At 45.0% G+C, this 17,202-nt stretch overlaps 1 protein-coding gene and 1 long non-coding RNA gene across 5 annotated transcripts; both read right to left on the reverse strand.

Moving 5' to 3' along the window:
- Positions 1 to 684: 684 nt before the first annotated feature.
- LOC139572465 (uncharacterized) lies at positions 685 to 1,489 on the reverse strand. The gene is made up of 2 exons (XR_011674419.1): positions 1,016 to 1,489; positions 685 to 920 (listed from the first exon to the last, which is right to left on the reverse strand). It is a non-coding gene; the product is annotated as an uncharacterized lncRNA (long non-coding RNA).
- A 2,250-nt stretch (positions 1,490 to 3,739) lies between these two features.
- On the reverse strand, positions 3,740 to 16,384 carry LOC139573264 (neuronal acetylcholine receptor subunit alpha-7-like). Of its 4 annotated transcripts, none has more exons than XM_071396523.1 (10): positions 16,002 to 16,384; positions 10,267 to 10,406; positions 10,112 to 10,156; positions 9,740 to 9,849; positions 9,516 to 9,595; positions 8,589 to 8,756; positions 8,254 to 8,448; positions 7,455 to 7,541; positions 7,269 to 7,378; positions 3,740 to 5,431 (listed from the first exon to the last, which is right to left on the reverse strand). In XM_071396523.1, exons 1-10 carry the CDS (start codon positions 16,051 to 16,053, stop codon positions 4,556 to 4,558), a joined length of 1,863 nt encoding a protein of 620 aa, XP_071252624.1. In that variant the 5' UTR covers positions 16,054 to 16,384; the 3' UTR covers positions 3,740 to 4,555. The 4 variants fall into 4 exon arrangements, with proteins under 4 accessions (XP_071252624.1, XP_071252626.1, XP_071252625.1 ...); XM_071396525.1 differs by having other exon boundaries at positions 10,267 to 10,395; positions 16,002 to 16,383; XM_071396524.1 differs by lacking the exon at positions 16,002 to 16,384 and adding an exon at positions 15,782 to 15,940.
- Positions 16,385 to 17,202: the final 818 nt, after the last annotated feature.

Genomic DNA, 17,202 nt, shown 5'->3' on the forward strand with positions numbered 1-17,202 from the left:
CATATAGGTACGTACCTAATATTTCATCATATACATTCATATTTAATATATTACACAAATGTACATGGAGCTCAGTATGTTCTGTCTTTTATACAAATATGTCCAAATCGTCTCTAACAAGAGGGGTAGCTACATCGTGGGCCCTGCTCCAAGGAGTGCCCCTTGGCCAGTTGGGCGTGTGGAGGAAATGAATATTCATTACATACTATACTGTTTAATTAGACATACTATGCTGTTTTTTACTTAAAGATTGTCCATTGTTATATGCTAGTGTTTTTTACTGATACAAACTTGTCTTGTGTGACTGAGCGTACAGATTTATGAGCCGTTTGGGTGTGACCGCAACGTGTGACCTGTGTTTACGACCAGCAGGAATGTAGCTATGTTGGAATTGCAGGGAGGAACAAAGAATGGTAAACTCTGTTCCCAGGCCCTGTTTATGCAATCTGCTAACTGTCACATAGATAAGAGGATGTACTTTCTGTAAAAGGAGAAAGCCAACTCTGTTGGGCTTTTTAACTGTGCACTGTGAGTGGATTGCTGAACTGCTCAATTTTTGCAAATCTTATAATAAAGTTGTTTGAAATTATCTGCAGTCTCTCTTCCTATAGAATTTCTACCACAGGCTGTCAGGCAGAGCAGCACAGGGGAACCCAAGAGCAGACTCAGACCAGGAAACAGGGATGAATGAACCAAGATATTTATTGTACACAGGGAGAGATGAAGTGCAGATCCAGGGAAGCTCGGATGAGTTGTAGGAAACCAGAAGTGGAGGCTGAGGTTGGAGTGAGCTGGGTTGGGACAGAGGAAACAGGTCTGGATGGGAATCCAAGGGAGTGGTGGTGTGGTGAGTCCAGAACAAGGTAGCAGGGTGGTGAGATGTGGAACAGGAGACAGGCGCCAGAGTCAGGGTGGCAAAACTGCAGTGAGAGGATAAACAGCGTCAGGCAGGGAAACAGGTACAGCAGGGTAACAGGATCTTGAATAATAATGATGGCTAGAAGCATAAACTTACTGAGCAGAGACCAATCTGGTAGAGTGGAAGTGGCAGGACTGAGTATTTGTAGAGGTCTTGATAATGGAACGAGTTGCAGCTGGTAGGGATCTGCTCTGACTCCAGCACACCTGTCTCCAACCACACAATCACACAAACAGAAAGGGAGGGGGAAAGAGAGAGAAATGGTGTTCTGGGGAATGGCTGCAGGTCAAGCAGACACCGGATGACCACTAGGGGGTGTGGCAGGAGCAGATGTGACACAGGCGTTGTCTAGCACTTTTGCTAGGTACTATCGAGTCAATGTTGCTGCCGCCAACCAGGTCAGGACGGCCTTGTTGAGTGTTGACCCCACTTCCCTGGAGGGGGATGAAGGGAAACCGCAACAATAGCTGCCCTGAGCTCAGTCCTACGGGATTTTGCTCTTGTATGGCCTGGCCTAGTTCACCGATTTATCTGGTATTGTGATACCATATTGGAGTGATCCAATATACTGCTACATAATGAAGGTTATGTATGTAACCACGGTTATGTGAGCTATTGGGTCACTCCAATTCTCTTGTTGGTGATCTACGGCGGCCCGAAAAGAACACAAGGTGGGAGTAGTGCGTAGAAGCTATTTAAGGGGGTCAGCCGCAGCACTACCTGGTACACGGGACTAATCCGAAATTCTTACTCAGAATGTATCCTGCTGAGTGGAAGGACACCATATTGGAGTGATCGGATCGCTCACATAACCGTGGTTACATACGTAACCTTAGTTATTTTCGATGATTTTGATTTGATCACAGTTTGAATGATGTAGAATGCACAGTTAAAAAACACAAGATACTACATTCAATTAAAAAGGTACTAGCTAACAAGGAATTACAGTTTAAAAGTCACATTTGGTTATGAAAAAGTCTGATAGCGGTAGTTATGGTCAAATGTTTCAGTTCATTTGTCCTTGCATTGATGCTGGACAGTTCATTCTGCTCGCGGAGGACTCTGCCAGTGCTGTCTCTCCCTGTAGGACATCCTACAGTAGAGGGTGGTCAGTTTGAGGCATGTCAGTGACCAATCTCACTGCTGCTTGCTCTCTGTCTATGGTGTTGGTATGTGTTCAGAAATGGAAATTAAGCTAGTCCATGGCTAGTACTTTTCAGATCAGTATAGTAGAAAATGTGCCAAACTAGCACTTTAATCTTTGCCTTTTCTAATATCCCATAGCAAAGATTTTGGAACTGGGCTAGTAAAAATGGCTGTCCACCTGCTCGGCTGACCAGTGCCCAGATCCTTAAATTCCATCCCTGTATGTATTGATATATGTATGGTGTTAGTTTAGATGTGTGTCTGGTTCAGTTGCTACACTGGTCCATGTGTCTGAAGAAGCTGCAGTGCTTACAACGACCTGCAGAGGTCTCTCTTTCACTGAGAAACACTAGGTCACTTCCTATAGAACAGGACTGGCCAGTATTCTAACAGAGGGCCGGTATGGGTGCAGGCTTTTGCTCCAGCCAAGCAGTAACACACCTGATTCAATATCCTCTGGTGGATGTTTTCATTGGATGTTGAGGCAACACCACACCAGTTTTAAAATACAATGGGGTTTTCCTGGGGCGGCAGGTAGCCTAGTGGTTGTTGGATCGAATCCCCGAGCTGACAAGGTAAAAATCTGTTGTTCTGCCCCTGAGCAAGGCAGTTAACCCACTGTTCCCCGGGCGCCGAAGACGTGGATGTTGATTATGGCAGCACCTCTCTGATTCAACCTTTCAGTTGAATGCATTCAGTTGTACAACTGACTAGGCATCCCCCTTTCCCCTTTCCTTTATCTGTGACATGGAATTGTGATTAACTGATAGAATTGGGAACGGAATCTCCAACATGCTTACTTTTGATGTCTGTTTACTCAATGGATCATCCTGCCTCATAGGCTGCATCACTTGTCAATCATGTCCCTACTATCTCTCCCTCTAATCTGCGATACCTCTCTCACACACTCTTTCTCTGTTTCTCTCGCATCTTAAATCAGAATGGACATATCACAACCCCCAGCTGCTCTCGCTCTCTCTTTCTCTCTCTCTTGCTCCCAATCCCTTTAATGAGAGTGGTAAGACAATTATCCATTGGACAGTCAGATGGTGACTCCTTATTGACCAAAGACTCAGTGTGTGTGTGTGTGTGTGTGTGTGTGTGTGTGTCAAAGGAGGCTTGTGTGAGGAGCTATAGGATGACAGGCTCATTGTAATGGCTGGAAAGGAATCAATGGAACAGTATCAATCACATAAAACATATGGACACCACGTTTGACTCCATTTCATTATTCCATTCCAGACATTACAATGAACCCGTCCCCAACTAGTTCCTCCCACCAGCCTCCACTGGTGTGTGTGTGCGCGCGCATGCGTTTGTATGTGCACATTTGAGAGCACATCCGTGTGTATGTATCTCTCCCATTACTCTACAGTGAAGCTGTTTAGTCCTGCCGTCAGAGAGAGAACTAGCCACCAATCACCCTCCTTCAGTAATTAAACCCTGTGTCTTTACCGTTTTCTTTGTCAGCACTTTTATCTACCCCCCCTTCCTTATCTCTCTCTGCATGTCTCCCCTCCTCCCCCTCTCTCTTTTTTCCATCTCACCATACATCACTGACTCTCTCTGTGAATATCTCTCTTTCTGCATTTTCTCTCTGCCTCTCTCTCCCTCTGCGTCCCTGTTAACTACTCAACGATCGGAGGGAGACCGTCCAGAAAAGACATAGAAAAGTCGAAAATAAGATCATTTATTTTGAGATGCAAAACCTAGACTGACACCTATTGTAGTTCCTCCAGACAGTCTGTCAACCAGTTATGTTTTATTTATTAGTATTCGTGTGTGTGTATGGTTCTTTTGTTTGAAGCAGTGCTGAGCTGAGCTGAAGCCACAGAACCTGGTGCCAGCCCAATATGACTTCTGACCCCTCTCTGTCCAGTTCCCATCATCACACATATCACATTCATTAACACATGGCCAAAGGACAATAACATCATCATCAGTGAAGGATTTGACACATAACTCCCTCCATTAGCCGAACTGGGCATGAAGACCCGGAAGACAGAAGAAATGCAAAGCAATTGCACAGCATTTAAATTTAATATCATAATACAAATTCTAAATTATGGAATTCAAATACAATTTACGTTCCCACTGAAATTGCTCCATAGTCTCCCACTCCCTTTCTGGGGGGTCCGGGGGCATGCTCCCCCGGGACGTTTTTTAATATGTTTTAGGACTGTTAGAGGGTCACTTCTGGTGACTTTTTAAAAGGACATTCTACAAAATGTCTCTTTAAAGGAATTATAACCTGTAGCCAAACTGATGCAGCATAGCAGCTTTAAATAAGCTTAAGCATGGGTTTGCCAATCTCCATTTACCCCAAATGAAAATCCCCAAAGACTCTGAATGCCTCAAATGCACTAAATATACGTTGTAACTTGTCAATATGATCTTAAAAGCGCATCTTGGCAGAAATATGGATATAGGTTTTTTCAATTTTTTTGGGGGGGGGTGGTGGCAACGATTTAGAAGCAGCGGGGCTCCTTCTCAGAAGAAGTCCTTGGAGGCGGCCTCTGCAAAGTTGGGTGCGGCCATGAGGATGGCGATGGTACAGATGATGTTGAACACACTGAACCCCACCAGACACAGACGGTCGATGACCACTGCTGCAAACTGCCACTTCTCCGCCACGCTCACCCTGCGGTCCTGCTCACGGAGACCCTCGGCCAGAAACCGCACCTCCGCCAGCAGGGCCTGGAGCTGGGCCTCTGCTTCCCCAGCCTGGAACACCCTGGCCTGGGCATGGCAAGTACCCACTCCACTTGCCCCAGCCCCATCCTCTACACAGCTGGAACCTGAGGATGAGGGGTCAGGGTCTGGAGATGTGGGGGGTTGTGGCGGGGGGCTACCCAACGTTGTGGAGGAGGGTGGGTGGTGGTGGAGGATGCGGGTGTCAGAACCCCTTCTTTCTTCTCCTCCTCCTCCTCCTCCTCCTCCTCCTCTCCAGGTGACAGCAGGGTCAGGTTCAGGAGGACTCTGGAAGCCCATGTATGGCAGGTGTCCATTGGGCTGAGCGTGGGGGATGGAGGGGAGATTGGGGTGTAGGTTAAGAAGGGGCTGGGGATATCGATTTGGGTTAAGGTGAATATTAGGCTGGGGGTTTGGATTATAGTTGGGATAGGACTGGAGGGTAGGGTTGGAAGGTGGGTGTGGTAGGGGCTGGCTGAGCTGGCTTAGACTGGCCTGCAGAGAGGTGAGGCTCTGGGGGAAGGTTAAGGGGGCTGGGGTGGTGGTGGTGGGGGCAGAGGAGCAGGTCTTGGTCTGGGGGTTGGAGGGGCTGTGGTGGGGTGTGAGCTCACCCCACTCTTCTGGACACTTCATCCTCAGAAACCAGGGAACCCACTGGAGTAGAACCAACTCAACCTGAGACACACACACACAGTAAGTAAGTAAGAGGAGCCAGGGACCTTCTGTGGCAGAACCAACTGAGAGAGGGACAGGACACACACACACAGAATACAATGCATTTGGAAAGTATTCAGACCCCTTTCCTTTTTCCACATTTTGTTACATTACAGCCTTATTCTAAAATGGATTAAAAAAACATTTTTCCTCATCAATCTACACAAAATATCCCATAATGACAAAGCGAAAACAGGGTATTTAGAAATGTTTGAAATGTTTGAACTTATTTACATAAGTATTCAGACCCTTTGTTATGAGACGAAAAAATTGAGCTCAGGTGCATCCCTGTTTCCATTGATCATTCTTGAAATGTTTCTACAACTTGTTTGGAATCCACCTGTGGTAAATTCAATTGATTTGACATGATTTGGAAAGGCACACACCTGTCTATATAAGGTCCAGGGTAAAAACCAAGCCATGAGATCGTAGGAATTGTCCGTAGAGCTCTGAGACAGGATTGTGTCAAACACAGATCTGGGGATGGGTACCAAAACATTTCTGCAGCATTGAAGGTCCCCAAGAACACAGTGGCCTCCATCATTCTTAAATGGAAGAAGTTTGGAACCACCAAGTTGCGCCCGGCCAAACTGAGCAATCGGGGGAGAAGGGCCTTGGTCAGGGAGGTGACCAAGAGCCCGATTGTCACTCTGACAGAGCTCCAGAGTTCCTCTGTGGAGATGGGATAATACTCCAGAAGGACAACCATCTCTACAGCACCAATCAGGCCTTTACAGTAGAGTGGCCAGACGAAGCCACTCAGTAAAACGCACACGACAGTCCGCTTGGAATTTGCCAAAAAGCACCCAAAGGACTCTCAGACCATGAGAAACAATATTCTCTGGTCTGATGAAACCAAGATTGAACTCTTTGGCCTGAATGCCAAGCCTCACGTCTGGAGGAAACCTGGTACCATCCCTACATTGAAGCATGGCGGTGGCAGCATCATGATGTGGGGGTGTTTTTCAGAGGCAGGAACTGGGAGACTAGTCAGGATCGAGGGAAAGATGAACAGAGCAAAGTACAGAGATATCCTTGATGAAAACCTGCTCCAGAGTGCTCAGGACCTCAGACTGGGGCAAAGGTTCGCCTTCCAACGGGACAATGACCCTAAGCACACAGCCAAGGCAACATAGGAGTGACTTCAGGACAAGTCTCTGAATGTCCTTGAGTGGCCCAGCCAGAGCCCGGACTTGAACCCGATCGAACATCTTTGGAGACACCTGAAAATAGTTGTGCAGCGACGCTCCCCATCCAACCTGACAGAGCTTGAGAGGATCTGCAGAGAAGAATGAGAGAAACTTCCCAAATACAGGTGTGCAAGCTTGTAGTATCATACCCAAGAAGACCCAAGGCTGTAATTGCTGATAAAGGTGCTTCAACATTGTACTGAGTAAAGAGTCTGAATACTTATGTAAATGTGATATTTAATTTTTGATATATATATATACACACATTTGCAAACATTTCTAAAAACCTGTTTTTGCTTTGTCATTATGGGGTATTGTGTGTAGATTGATGGGGGGGGAAACGATTTAATCAATTTTATAATAAGGCTGTAACGTAACAAAATGTGGAAAAAGTCAAGGGGTCTGAATACTTTCCGAATGCACTGTAAAGTAAGTGGATAAGAGGAACCAGGGAATGTACTGCAGCAGAACAAACTGCACCTGATAGAAAAGGACAAACTGCACCTGATAGAAAAGGACAGGACGCACACAAGGTCCAGACATTCACATATATGAGAGAGACAGTCACAGACACACTTCAGAATCAGTAGACAGACAGAGAGCCTCACCCATTGAGGCATGTCTCCACTGTTGGGGTCGTGGTGATGGTACTGAAGTACAACTACAGTCGCCACCACTGACATCCCTACGGTAACCATGGTACTCACAAAATACTGACCTAGAATGGAGACACAGTATTATAGTACACTTATACAGAGACACACACCCACACATACACACACACATTCACTGACCTATCAGTGGAATGCAGTCTGAGGTAGCTGGCATAATCTCAGCCACCAGCAACATGAAGAAGGTCTGAGAGAGAAGAATTGTTATGCCTGGAGAGAGAGGATATTATTACACTGGGAAACACAGCAATACTTGTGGGGAGTACAATTCTCCATCTCTTTGCCAACTCACCCCACCCATTCATCTCTCCCCTGTCTCTGTCTCTGTCCCTCCCCTTCCCCCTTCTCTCCCTCCATCTCTCTCCCGCTTTCTGATTCTAAAAATCACTTGAGGTTTTCTTGGACCGCTTCAGAAATACTGACAGAGAAACAATAAAAGAAAGGGCAGGTACGGAGACAGACAGAGAGAGAGAAAGAGAGAGTCATACAGCAGGACCAATATCTCATCTCTCCATCTCTAACACCTGATTTATTTTTCATCACTCTGAACTATCATTTCTTTCTCTTCTATCTTTCCCTTACACCTCATCATCTTCCCTTACACCTCATCATCTTACACCTCATCATCTTCCCTTACACTTCATCATCTTCCCTTACACCTCATCATCTTACACCTCATAATCTTCCCTTACACTTCATCATCTTCCCTTACACTTCATCATCTTCCCTTACACTTCATCATCTTCCCTCTTTTCATCATATTTTACACTTTCCAGCGCCTCAGACCTCCCCTTTTCACCTCCAACATCTCTCCTGTCTCCATCCCTTCTCCCTTTTATACTCCTCTTCTCCCCCCCTGTCCTACGCCTCTCCCTCTTCCTTCTCCCTTCTCCTCTCCCCCTCTCCCTCCCCCTCTCCTCACCCAGACCGATCTTCTCCCCCGATTGGGCTGGCAGTAGGAACACCAGCAGTGTCAAGGAGGAGATGAGAACACAGGGGACGAGGAGGTTGAGAGCGTAGAACAGAGTTCTCCGTCGTAGGGTCACAACAAAGGTCACGTCAGAGTAGGGCTCTGTACAGCACTCATAAAATATCTCATGACGATCACCTGGTACACCTACAAGAGGGGGGAGGAAAGAGGGAGTGAGAGATTAGAAAGTAATATGAAGGAGAGAGAGATACAAGAGGGATGGAAAAGAAAGGGGAGGGTAAAGGAGGAGGGACAACCAGGGTCAGGGGCAGACAGAGCTCTCTCACCCAGCAGTTCCCACTCTCCATTGGACATGTATCCTGACAGGTCAGCCTCCTGCATCTGGAGGTCCAGCAGCCAGCCGTCAAACGTCCACGAGCCAAACTTCAGCTCACAGTGCTGGACGTCAAAGGGAAACCAACGCACGTCCACTTCACACGCACTGCTGAAAATACCTGGGACAGGAAGAGAGGGGGGTTGTGAGAGATGTGCGGGGAGAGGGAGTGAGAGAAGGGAAAGGGGGAGAAATTAAAAGAGAGATTGAGAGAGAAGTGCATTACCAGTAGGGGAGAGTGGGGTAAGTTGAGCCATTTGTTACATTCAGCATCAAAGGAAACATAGTATTCTTTCTAATAAAGATATCTACATATTTTCAGGATGTTGTGTATCGCTGGAAATAATCAGAATTCATGTAAACACTACAGTTTAGAAAACACAGCTTGTCCAAAAAAAGGCTCAATTTAGCGCATGGCCATTGGCCCGACTTACCCAAAAGGTAAACATTTGGATTATATTAGCTCAGCTACAAGGATGCCCTTTCATACTCGGTTTAGGACCTCATATTGAAGGTTATAGAGACCCCAACTGATGTATAGAACAATCTTTAAAATGATCTACTTTGGTTTAGACATAAGCATCATGAAACCTCTAACACAATACATTTGTTTGACTTGGTGAAAAGACTTTTTTTGGACCTAACTTGCTTACCACTTTTTCCATGTAGTTTCTTCCTTCACAGACTCCTTGAAATGACATCTTCCTAAATATTTGATCAAATTATAAATGTTGTGTATGATTTATTAGAAACCAGTGTGGCTCAACTTACTCCTTGTCTCAACTTACCCCACTCTCCCCTATATCTATGTTAAACTATGATGAGAGAGGGGAAGGTCAGGGAAGAATAAAAAGAGAGAAAGGTTGATCTCTAGACTTACCTGGAGGTAGGTACTCACAGAATCCACTGGAGTTGACCAGCACATAGCTCTTAAAGGTGGCATCAAACTTATCATGGGCACTGAGAAGGACAAAAAAGAAAGATCAGCAAGATCAGTGTGTGTGTGTGTGTGTGTGTGTGTGTGTGTGTGTGTGTGTGTGTGTGTGTGTGTGTGTGTGTGTGTGTGTGTGTGTGTGTGTGTGTGTGTGTGTCTGTCCTACACACCTGTTGTACAGTAGTATATCAGGTATCCAGACCTGGTCAGTAGTGAAGCGAAGGGTTTTCACTCCTGGGTACTCTGACTGGTTCCACTGAAGGTAGTGGTCAAACCATTGCTATACAAATCCAGTCAATAAATGATTAAGGTTACAGAGGCTGTGTTTACACAGGCAGACCAATTCTGATATTTTTCCACTAATTGGTATATTTTTCCACAATCACATCAGATCTTTTCACATCAGATCTTTTTCAGAGCAAAATACCAATAAGTGAAAGAAATATCAGAATTGTGCTGCCTGTCTAAACGCAGCCAGGGAGCCACACACACACACACACACACACTAGCGGGCATGGACACACATGCAGGGTCATCCTCACCATCTGAAGCCAGGCATTAGTGGTGAGGATCTGGTTTTTCTCATCCTGGAATAAGATGAAGACAGTTAAATTAGTGTGTGTGTGTGTGTGTGTGTGTGTGTGTGTGTGTGTGTGTGTGTGTGTGTGTGTGTGTGCAAGAGAACATGGTAGCGTACCACATTCATGACTTGTAAGAGAGTGTAGGAGAATCGGACAGTGAGTGGTAGAGAGTCGTTGGCAACAGGTCTCTCCATACGGTTATAGTCCCTCAGTAGCTCCCTCAATAGATTACGCTGGTGGGGACCCTGCTCAGACACTGAGAGAGGGGGAGGGAGAGAGAGGGGGAGGGGGATAAGGAGTAGAAAGGAGGGAAAGGGATGAGGGAGGTGAGTGGGAGAGAGAGAGGGCAATGACGAGAGGGAAAAAATAGGAAGACAGAGGAGACAAATGGACAGTTACAAAGAGACAGCTACATTCCTGCAGACAGAATGGACAGTTACAAAGAGACAGCTACATTCCTGCAGACAAAGGGGAAAATGCAGAGGTGAAACTTTGGTGGGGGGGGACTTTGGAATGAGATGTTCAACAAGCAGGTGTCCACATACTTTTGGTCATGTAGTGTATATATACAGTGGGGAGAACAAGTACTTGAGACACTGCCGATTTTGCAGGTTTTCCTACTTACAAAGCATGTAGAGGTCTGTAATTTTTATCATAGGTACACTTCAACTGTGAGAGACGGAATCTAAAACAAAAATCCAGAAAATCACATTGTATGATTTTTAAGTAATTAATTAGCATTTTATTGCATGACATAAGTATTTGATACATCAGAAAAGCAGAACTTAATATTTGGTACAGAAACCTTTGTTTGCAATTACAGAGATCATACGTTTCCTGTAGTTCTTGACCAGGTTTGCACACACTGCAGCAGGGATTTTGGCCCACTCCTCCATACAGACCTTCTCCAGATCCTTCAGGTTTCGGGGCTGTCGCTGGGCAATACTGACTTTCAGCTCCCTCCAAAGATTTTCTATTGGGTTCAGGTCTGGAGACTGGCTAGGCCACTCCAGGACCTTGAGATGCTTCTTACGGAGCCACTCCTTAGTTGCCCTGGCTGTGTGTTTCGGGTCGTTGTCATGCTGGAAGACCCAGCCACGACCCATCTTCAATGCTCTTACTGAGGGAAGGAGGTTGTTGGCCAAGATCTCGCGATACATGGCCCCATCCATCCTCCCCTCAATACGGTGCAGTCGTCCTGTCCCCTTTGCAGAAAAGCATCCCCAAAGAATTATGTTTCCACCTCCATGCTTCACGGTTGGGATGGTGTTCTTGGGGTTGTACTCATCCTTCTTCTTCCTCCAAACACGGCGAGTGGAGTTTAGACCAAAAAGCTCTATTTTTGTCTCATCAGACCACATGACCTTCTCCCATTCCTCCTCTGGATCATCCAGATGGTCATTGGCAAACTTCAGACGGGCCTGGACATGCGCTGGCTTGAGCAGGGGGACCTTGCGTGCGCTGCAGGATTTTAATCCATGACGGCGTAGTGTGTTACTAATGGTTTTCGTTGAGACTGTGGACCCAGCTCTCTTCAGGTCATTGACCAGGTCCTGCCGTGTAGTTCTGGGCTGATCCCTCACCTTCCTCATGATCATTGATGCCCCACGAGGTGAGATCTTGCATGGAGCCCCAGACCGAGGGTGATTGACCGTCATCTTGAACTTCTTCCATTTTCTAATAATTGCGCCAACAGTTGTTGCCTTCTCACCAAGCTGCTTGCCTATTGTCCTGTAGCCCATCCCAGCCTTGTGCAGGTCTACAATTTTACCCCTGATGTTCTTACACAGCTCTCTGGTCTTGGCCATTGTGGAGAGGTTGGAGTGTGTTTGATTGAGTGTGTGGACAGGTGTCTTTTATATAGGTAACGAGTTCAAACAGGTGCAGTTAATACAGGTAATGAGTGGAGAACAGGAGGGCTTCTTAAAGAAAAACTAACAGGTCTGTGAGAGCCGGAATTCTTACTGGTTGGTAGGTGATCAAATACTTATGTCATGCAATAAAATGCAAATTAATTACTTAAAAATCATACAATGTGATTTTCTGGATTTTTGTTTTAGATTCCGTCTCTCACACTATGATTAAAATTACAGACCTCTACATGCTTTGTAAGTAGTAAAACCTGCAAAATCGGCAGTGTATCAAATACTTGTTCTCCCCACTGTATATAAGTCTGAAGTTTACATACACTTAGGTTGGAGTCATTAAAACTTGTTTTTCAACCACTCCACAAATTTCTTGTTAACAAACTATTGTTTTGGCAAGTCGGTTATTACATCTACTTTGTGCATGACGCAAGTAATTTTTCCAACAATTGTTTACAGACAGATTATTTCACTTATAATTCACTGTATCACAATTCCAGTTAGTCAGAAGTTTACATACACTAAGTTGACTGTGCCTTTAAACAGCTTGGAAAATTCCATAAAATTATGTCATGGCTTTAGAAGCTTCTGATTGGCTAATTGACATAATTTGAGTCAATTGGAGGTGTACCTGTAGATGTATTTCAAGGCCTACCTACAAACTCAGTGTCTCTTTGCTTGACATCATGGGAAAATCAAATGAAATCAGCTAAGCTAAAACTTTTGTATACCTCCGCAAGTCTGATTTATCCTTGGGAGCAATTTCCAAACGCCTGAAGGTACCACGTTCATCTGTACAAACAATAGTACGCAAGTACTAACACCATGGGACCACGCAGCCGCCATACCGCTCAGGAAGAAGACGCATTCTGTCTCCTAGAGATGAACGCACTTTGGTGCGAAAAATGCAAATCAATCCCAGAACAACAGCAAAGGACCTTGTGAAGATGCTGGAGAAAACAGGTACAGAAGTATCTATATCTACAGTAAAACAAGTTCTATATCAACATAACCTGAAAGGCCGCTCAGCAAGGAAGAAGTCACTGCTCCAAAACTGCCATAAAAAAGCCAGACTACGGTTTGCAACTACACATGGGGACAAAGATCGTACTTTTTGGAGAAATGTCCTCTGGTCTGATGAAACAAAAATATATATTTTTGGCCATAATGACCATCGTTATGTTTGGAGGAAAAAGGTGGAGGCTTGCAAGCCGAAGAACACCATCCCAACCGTGAAGCACGGGGGTGGCAGCATCATGTTGTGGGTGTGCTTTGCTGCAGGAGGGACTGGTGCACTTCACAAAATAGATGGCATCATGAGGAAGGGGAAATTATGTGGATATATTGAAGCAACAGCTCAAGACCTCAGTCAGGAAGTTAAAGCTTGGTCGCAAATGGGTCTTCCAAATGGACAATGACCCCAAGCATACTTCCAATGTTGTGACAAAATGGCCTTTGACAACAAAGTCAAGGTTTTGGGGTGGCCATCACAAAGCCCTGACCTCATCCTATAGAAAATTTGGGGGGCAGAACTGAAAAGGTGTGTGCGAGCAAGGAGGCCTACAAACCTGACTCAGTTACACCAGCTCTGTCAGGGGGAATGGGACAAAATTCACCCAACTTATTGTGGGAAGCTTGTGGAAGGCTACCCGAAACATTTGACCCAAGTTAAACAATTTAAAGGCAATGCTACCAAATACTAATTGGGTGTATGTAAACTTCTGACCCACTGGGAATGTGATGAAAGAAATAAAAGCTGAAATAACTCATTCTCTCTACTATCATTCTGACATTTCACATTCTCAAAATAAAGTGGTGATCCTAACTGACCTAAGACAGGAATTTTTTACTAGGATTAAATGCCAGGAATTGTGAAAAACTGAGTTTAAATGTATTTGGCTAACGTGTATGTAAACTTCCGACTTCAACTGTACATAAGTCAAGAGTAAAGAGTAGCCAGTTTCTGCTCTGCTTGCTTTTACAACTCGGAGAAAGAGCGCAACACATATGGACTGACAGCATCTGCCTCTGTTCAACTTTCCCGTGCTGGTCCATCCAGCCTTTCAGAAGCTTGGCCTTCACACAGCCTGTCCGCCTGCTCTGTGGTGTCCGCGTGGTCCTAAATCCAGCTGTCTTAAACCTCCAAACAGCCTACCCAACTGCTCTAAGGTGTCCGCATAGTCCTAAAGCACACAGATGCTGTTTTTCGTATCACAGTGCAATGATAAAACTGGGGGGGACAAAAATGCATTTTCAGAATGTAGGGGTGTCATTACCCCTCCGTCCCCAGTGAAATTTGCACCCCTGGAAAAATGAGAGAGAGAAATATATAGAGAAAGGAGTAGAACGAAAGTGATATGATTGCACAGATAGAGAGGAAGAATATCTAAAACGGGGAAGAGATGAGCTGTAGGAGAAGAAAATATGAATCCAGAAGCGAGTGAGAATAATAAAAACATGATGAGAAGAAATACACAAAAAAAAGAAGAGATCTGAATGGAACGGTTTCAAATCGTTTTAAACAAAGCTGCTTTGAAAACGAGTACAGAGATTTATAGATGACTGGAGGAGGCAGGGGGCGGGGACGTGAAGAGAGGGTGAAAGAGGAGAATCAAGAGGAGAGAGTGAAGAGAGGGAGAAAGATGAGGCGAGAGAAGGAGAATGAGGAGAATCAAGAAGAGAGAGAGTGAAGAGAGGGAGAAAGAGGATAATCAAGAGGAGAGAGACTGAAGAGAGGGAGATAGTATCTAGACAGGCCCATTAATTGTTCAAGGTAGAGTCAGCAATATGACGTAGCTGAACAAAGTAAACAGGATCGTGGGTCAATTTCCGCAACAACTAAGAATGTTGGAGAGTGAGGCTAAACCCCTCTTTTGGTCCAGTGGCTACCACGTTGTAATAGCGTGAAGCGAACCTGTGCACAAAAGCAGATACTGTGTGTGACTGTGAGAGCAAAGTCTTGCATCTTGCTCATCGTAATATCTGCGGTGCTGCTTGTGCAATGTCATTCCGCTGACTCTACCTTTAAAGGGATTGACTAGTCTTTCTGTGGCCGTTAAAACGTCTGATCTATTCCACACTGGAAATAGTGACGCATTAAACACTAAAACCCTCCACTCAGACAGACAGACAGACAGACAGGAGGACCAGGAACCTCACTTCTAGCAGCTCCATCGTGGACTGACTTCACTCATTCCTGTTTCACAACTGTATCAGACTTAATGTATCTGTGCAGTTGATGAAATTCGGTAGCAATGTCTAACTGAAAATCTAATGTTATTTGTCACATACACATATTTAGCAAATGTTATTGCAGGTGTAGCGTGTAGTGCAGTAGTATCTAACAATTCACAACAATACACACAAATCTAAAAGTAAAAGAAAGGAATTAAAAAATATATAAAACTAGTGAATGTAATGTAGACCCACATACAGTAGAGTACAGTCTTTATAACATCATGTTGCGCTTGTATGTAATATGCTATTATGTACCACAATGCTTGTAAACAGCCTTTGTGGAGATTCATTTGTTGTGTTGTATTGCAATGTATTGCATTACTCTGGTGAATATCACCCCACAGAAAGAGCATTCCAGGTGGTACCATATCAATATGCAGTCACAAGATGGTACAAAATCAATATACAGTCACAAGATGTTAGCCATCTAAGACACTGCTGCTGGTGCAGAGAGGAACAGATCAACCAACAACGGATTAAAACAGACAGGAGGGTTGGATTTTACAACTGTGATGAACAGCATCCTAACCTGTAAGCTCTGTGATCATTCCTCTCCCTTGTCTCTATTCCTGCTCCTCTTCTCCCTCTCTGTTCCTTTCCCTCTCCTCTCTTCTCTCTCTGCTATGCAGCTGGAACTGTGTGGTTGAGTTCTCAAATATCAATGGACTTGCACATATTGTACGTACACGTAGAAACACATACACAACACTCACACAGAGAGAGAGAGAGAGGGAATGAAAGTCACTCACCGTGGAGCAGAGCTGAGAGTCCAAACAGACAGATAGCCACAGACTGCCTCATGTTGCACCACTGAACAGAGAGCAGAGAAAGAGATGGGGAACAACAGAGACGGAGAGAGAGAGGCAGGGTAGAGTGGAATAGAGAGGGAGGGAGGCAGAGCAAGTCAGGAGCAAGCCAGACAGCAACAGACGGGGGGAAGAGAGAGAAACAAGGAAGAGAAGGAGGGTAGGGAGGCAGAGGCAAGAAGAAAAACAAGCTGAGTGCATAGGAAGACAGAGAGGGAGAGAAGCTGGCAGCAACACAGGAAGAGAGGTACAGGGAGGGAGAGAGGGAGAAAGAGGAGAAGAGGCCATAGTTACTCTTAGAAAAAATGGTACCAAAAGGGTTCTTCGGCTGTCCCCATAGGAGAACCCTTTTTGTTTCCAGGTAGAACTACACTATATATACAAAAGTATGTGGACACCCCTTCAAATTAGTGGATTCAGCCACACCCATTGCTGACAGGTGTGGAAAATGGAGCCCATGGCCATGCACTCTCCATAGACAAACATTGGCAGTAGAATAGCCTTATTGACAAGCTGAGTGACTTTCAACGTGGCACCGTCATAGGATGCCACCTTTCCAACAAGTCAGTTCGTCACCTGCACACATTTCTGCCCCGGTCAACTGTAAGTGCTGTTATTGTGAAGCGGTAACATCTAGGAGCAACAACGGCTCAGACGCGAAGTGGTAGGCCACACAAGCTCACAGAACAGGACCGGAGAGTGCTGAAGCGCATAGCGCGGAAAAATTGTCTGTCCTCGGTTGCAAAACACACACTACCGAGTGAAGTTCATAGGAACATGTCAAATTGGGTGTCAAATGAAAACTATGAGTCTATATTTTTTGGGAATTAAGGCATATACATTTTTCAACTATTTTCCATCCTAAAAATGTGAAATAAACAAAGGCTTTGATTTCTTGTCTAAAAGATGGAAAAGAAGTCTTAGAAAACTTCTACCAGAAAAAGTCTTAAGACCCCTTGTAACGGCTTTCTTCCTGGGATGAAGGAGAGGACCAAAATGCAGCGCAGTTAGTGTTCAACATGTTTAATTTAACGAACTGTGAACACTTACAACAATACAAAACAACAAACGTGAAAACCGAGACAGTCCTATCTGGTGCAGAACACAAACACAGAGACAGGAAACAACCACCCACAAATCCCCA

This window comes from Salvelinus alpinus, chromosome 4, assembly GCF_045679555.1.
Source record: "Salvelinus alpinus chromosome 4, SLU_Salpinus.1, whole genome shotgun sequence".
Taxonomy (NCBI): domain Eukaryota; kingdom Metazoa; phylum Chordata; class Actinopteri; order Salmoniformes; family Salmonidae; genus Salvelinus; species Salvelinus alpinus.

Coding starts and splice junctions, on each gene's coding strand:
- LOC139573264 (XM_071396523.1), bottom strand. CDS start 16,053: ATGAGGCAGTCTGTGGCTATCTGTCTGTTTGGACTCTCAGCTCTGCTC. Junction 8,757..9,515: donor CTGTGAGTACCTACCTCCAG/GTAAGTCTAGAG, acceptor TTCCTGTCCCAG/GTATTTTCAGCAGTGCGTGT. Junction 8,449..8,588: donor TGGAGAGTGGGAACTGCTGG/GTGAGAGAGCTC, acceptor CCCCTCTTGTAG/GTGTACCAGGTGATCGTCAT.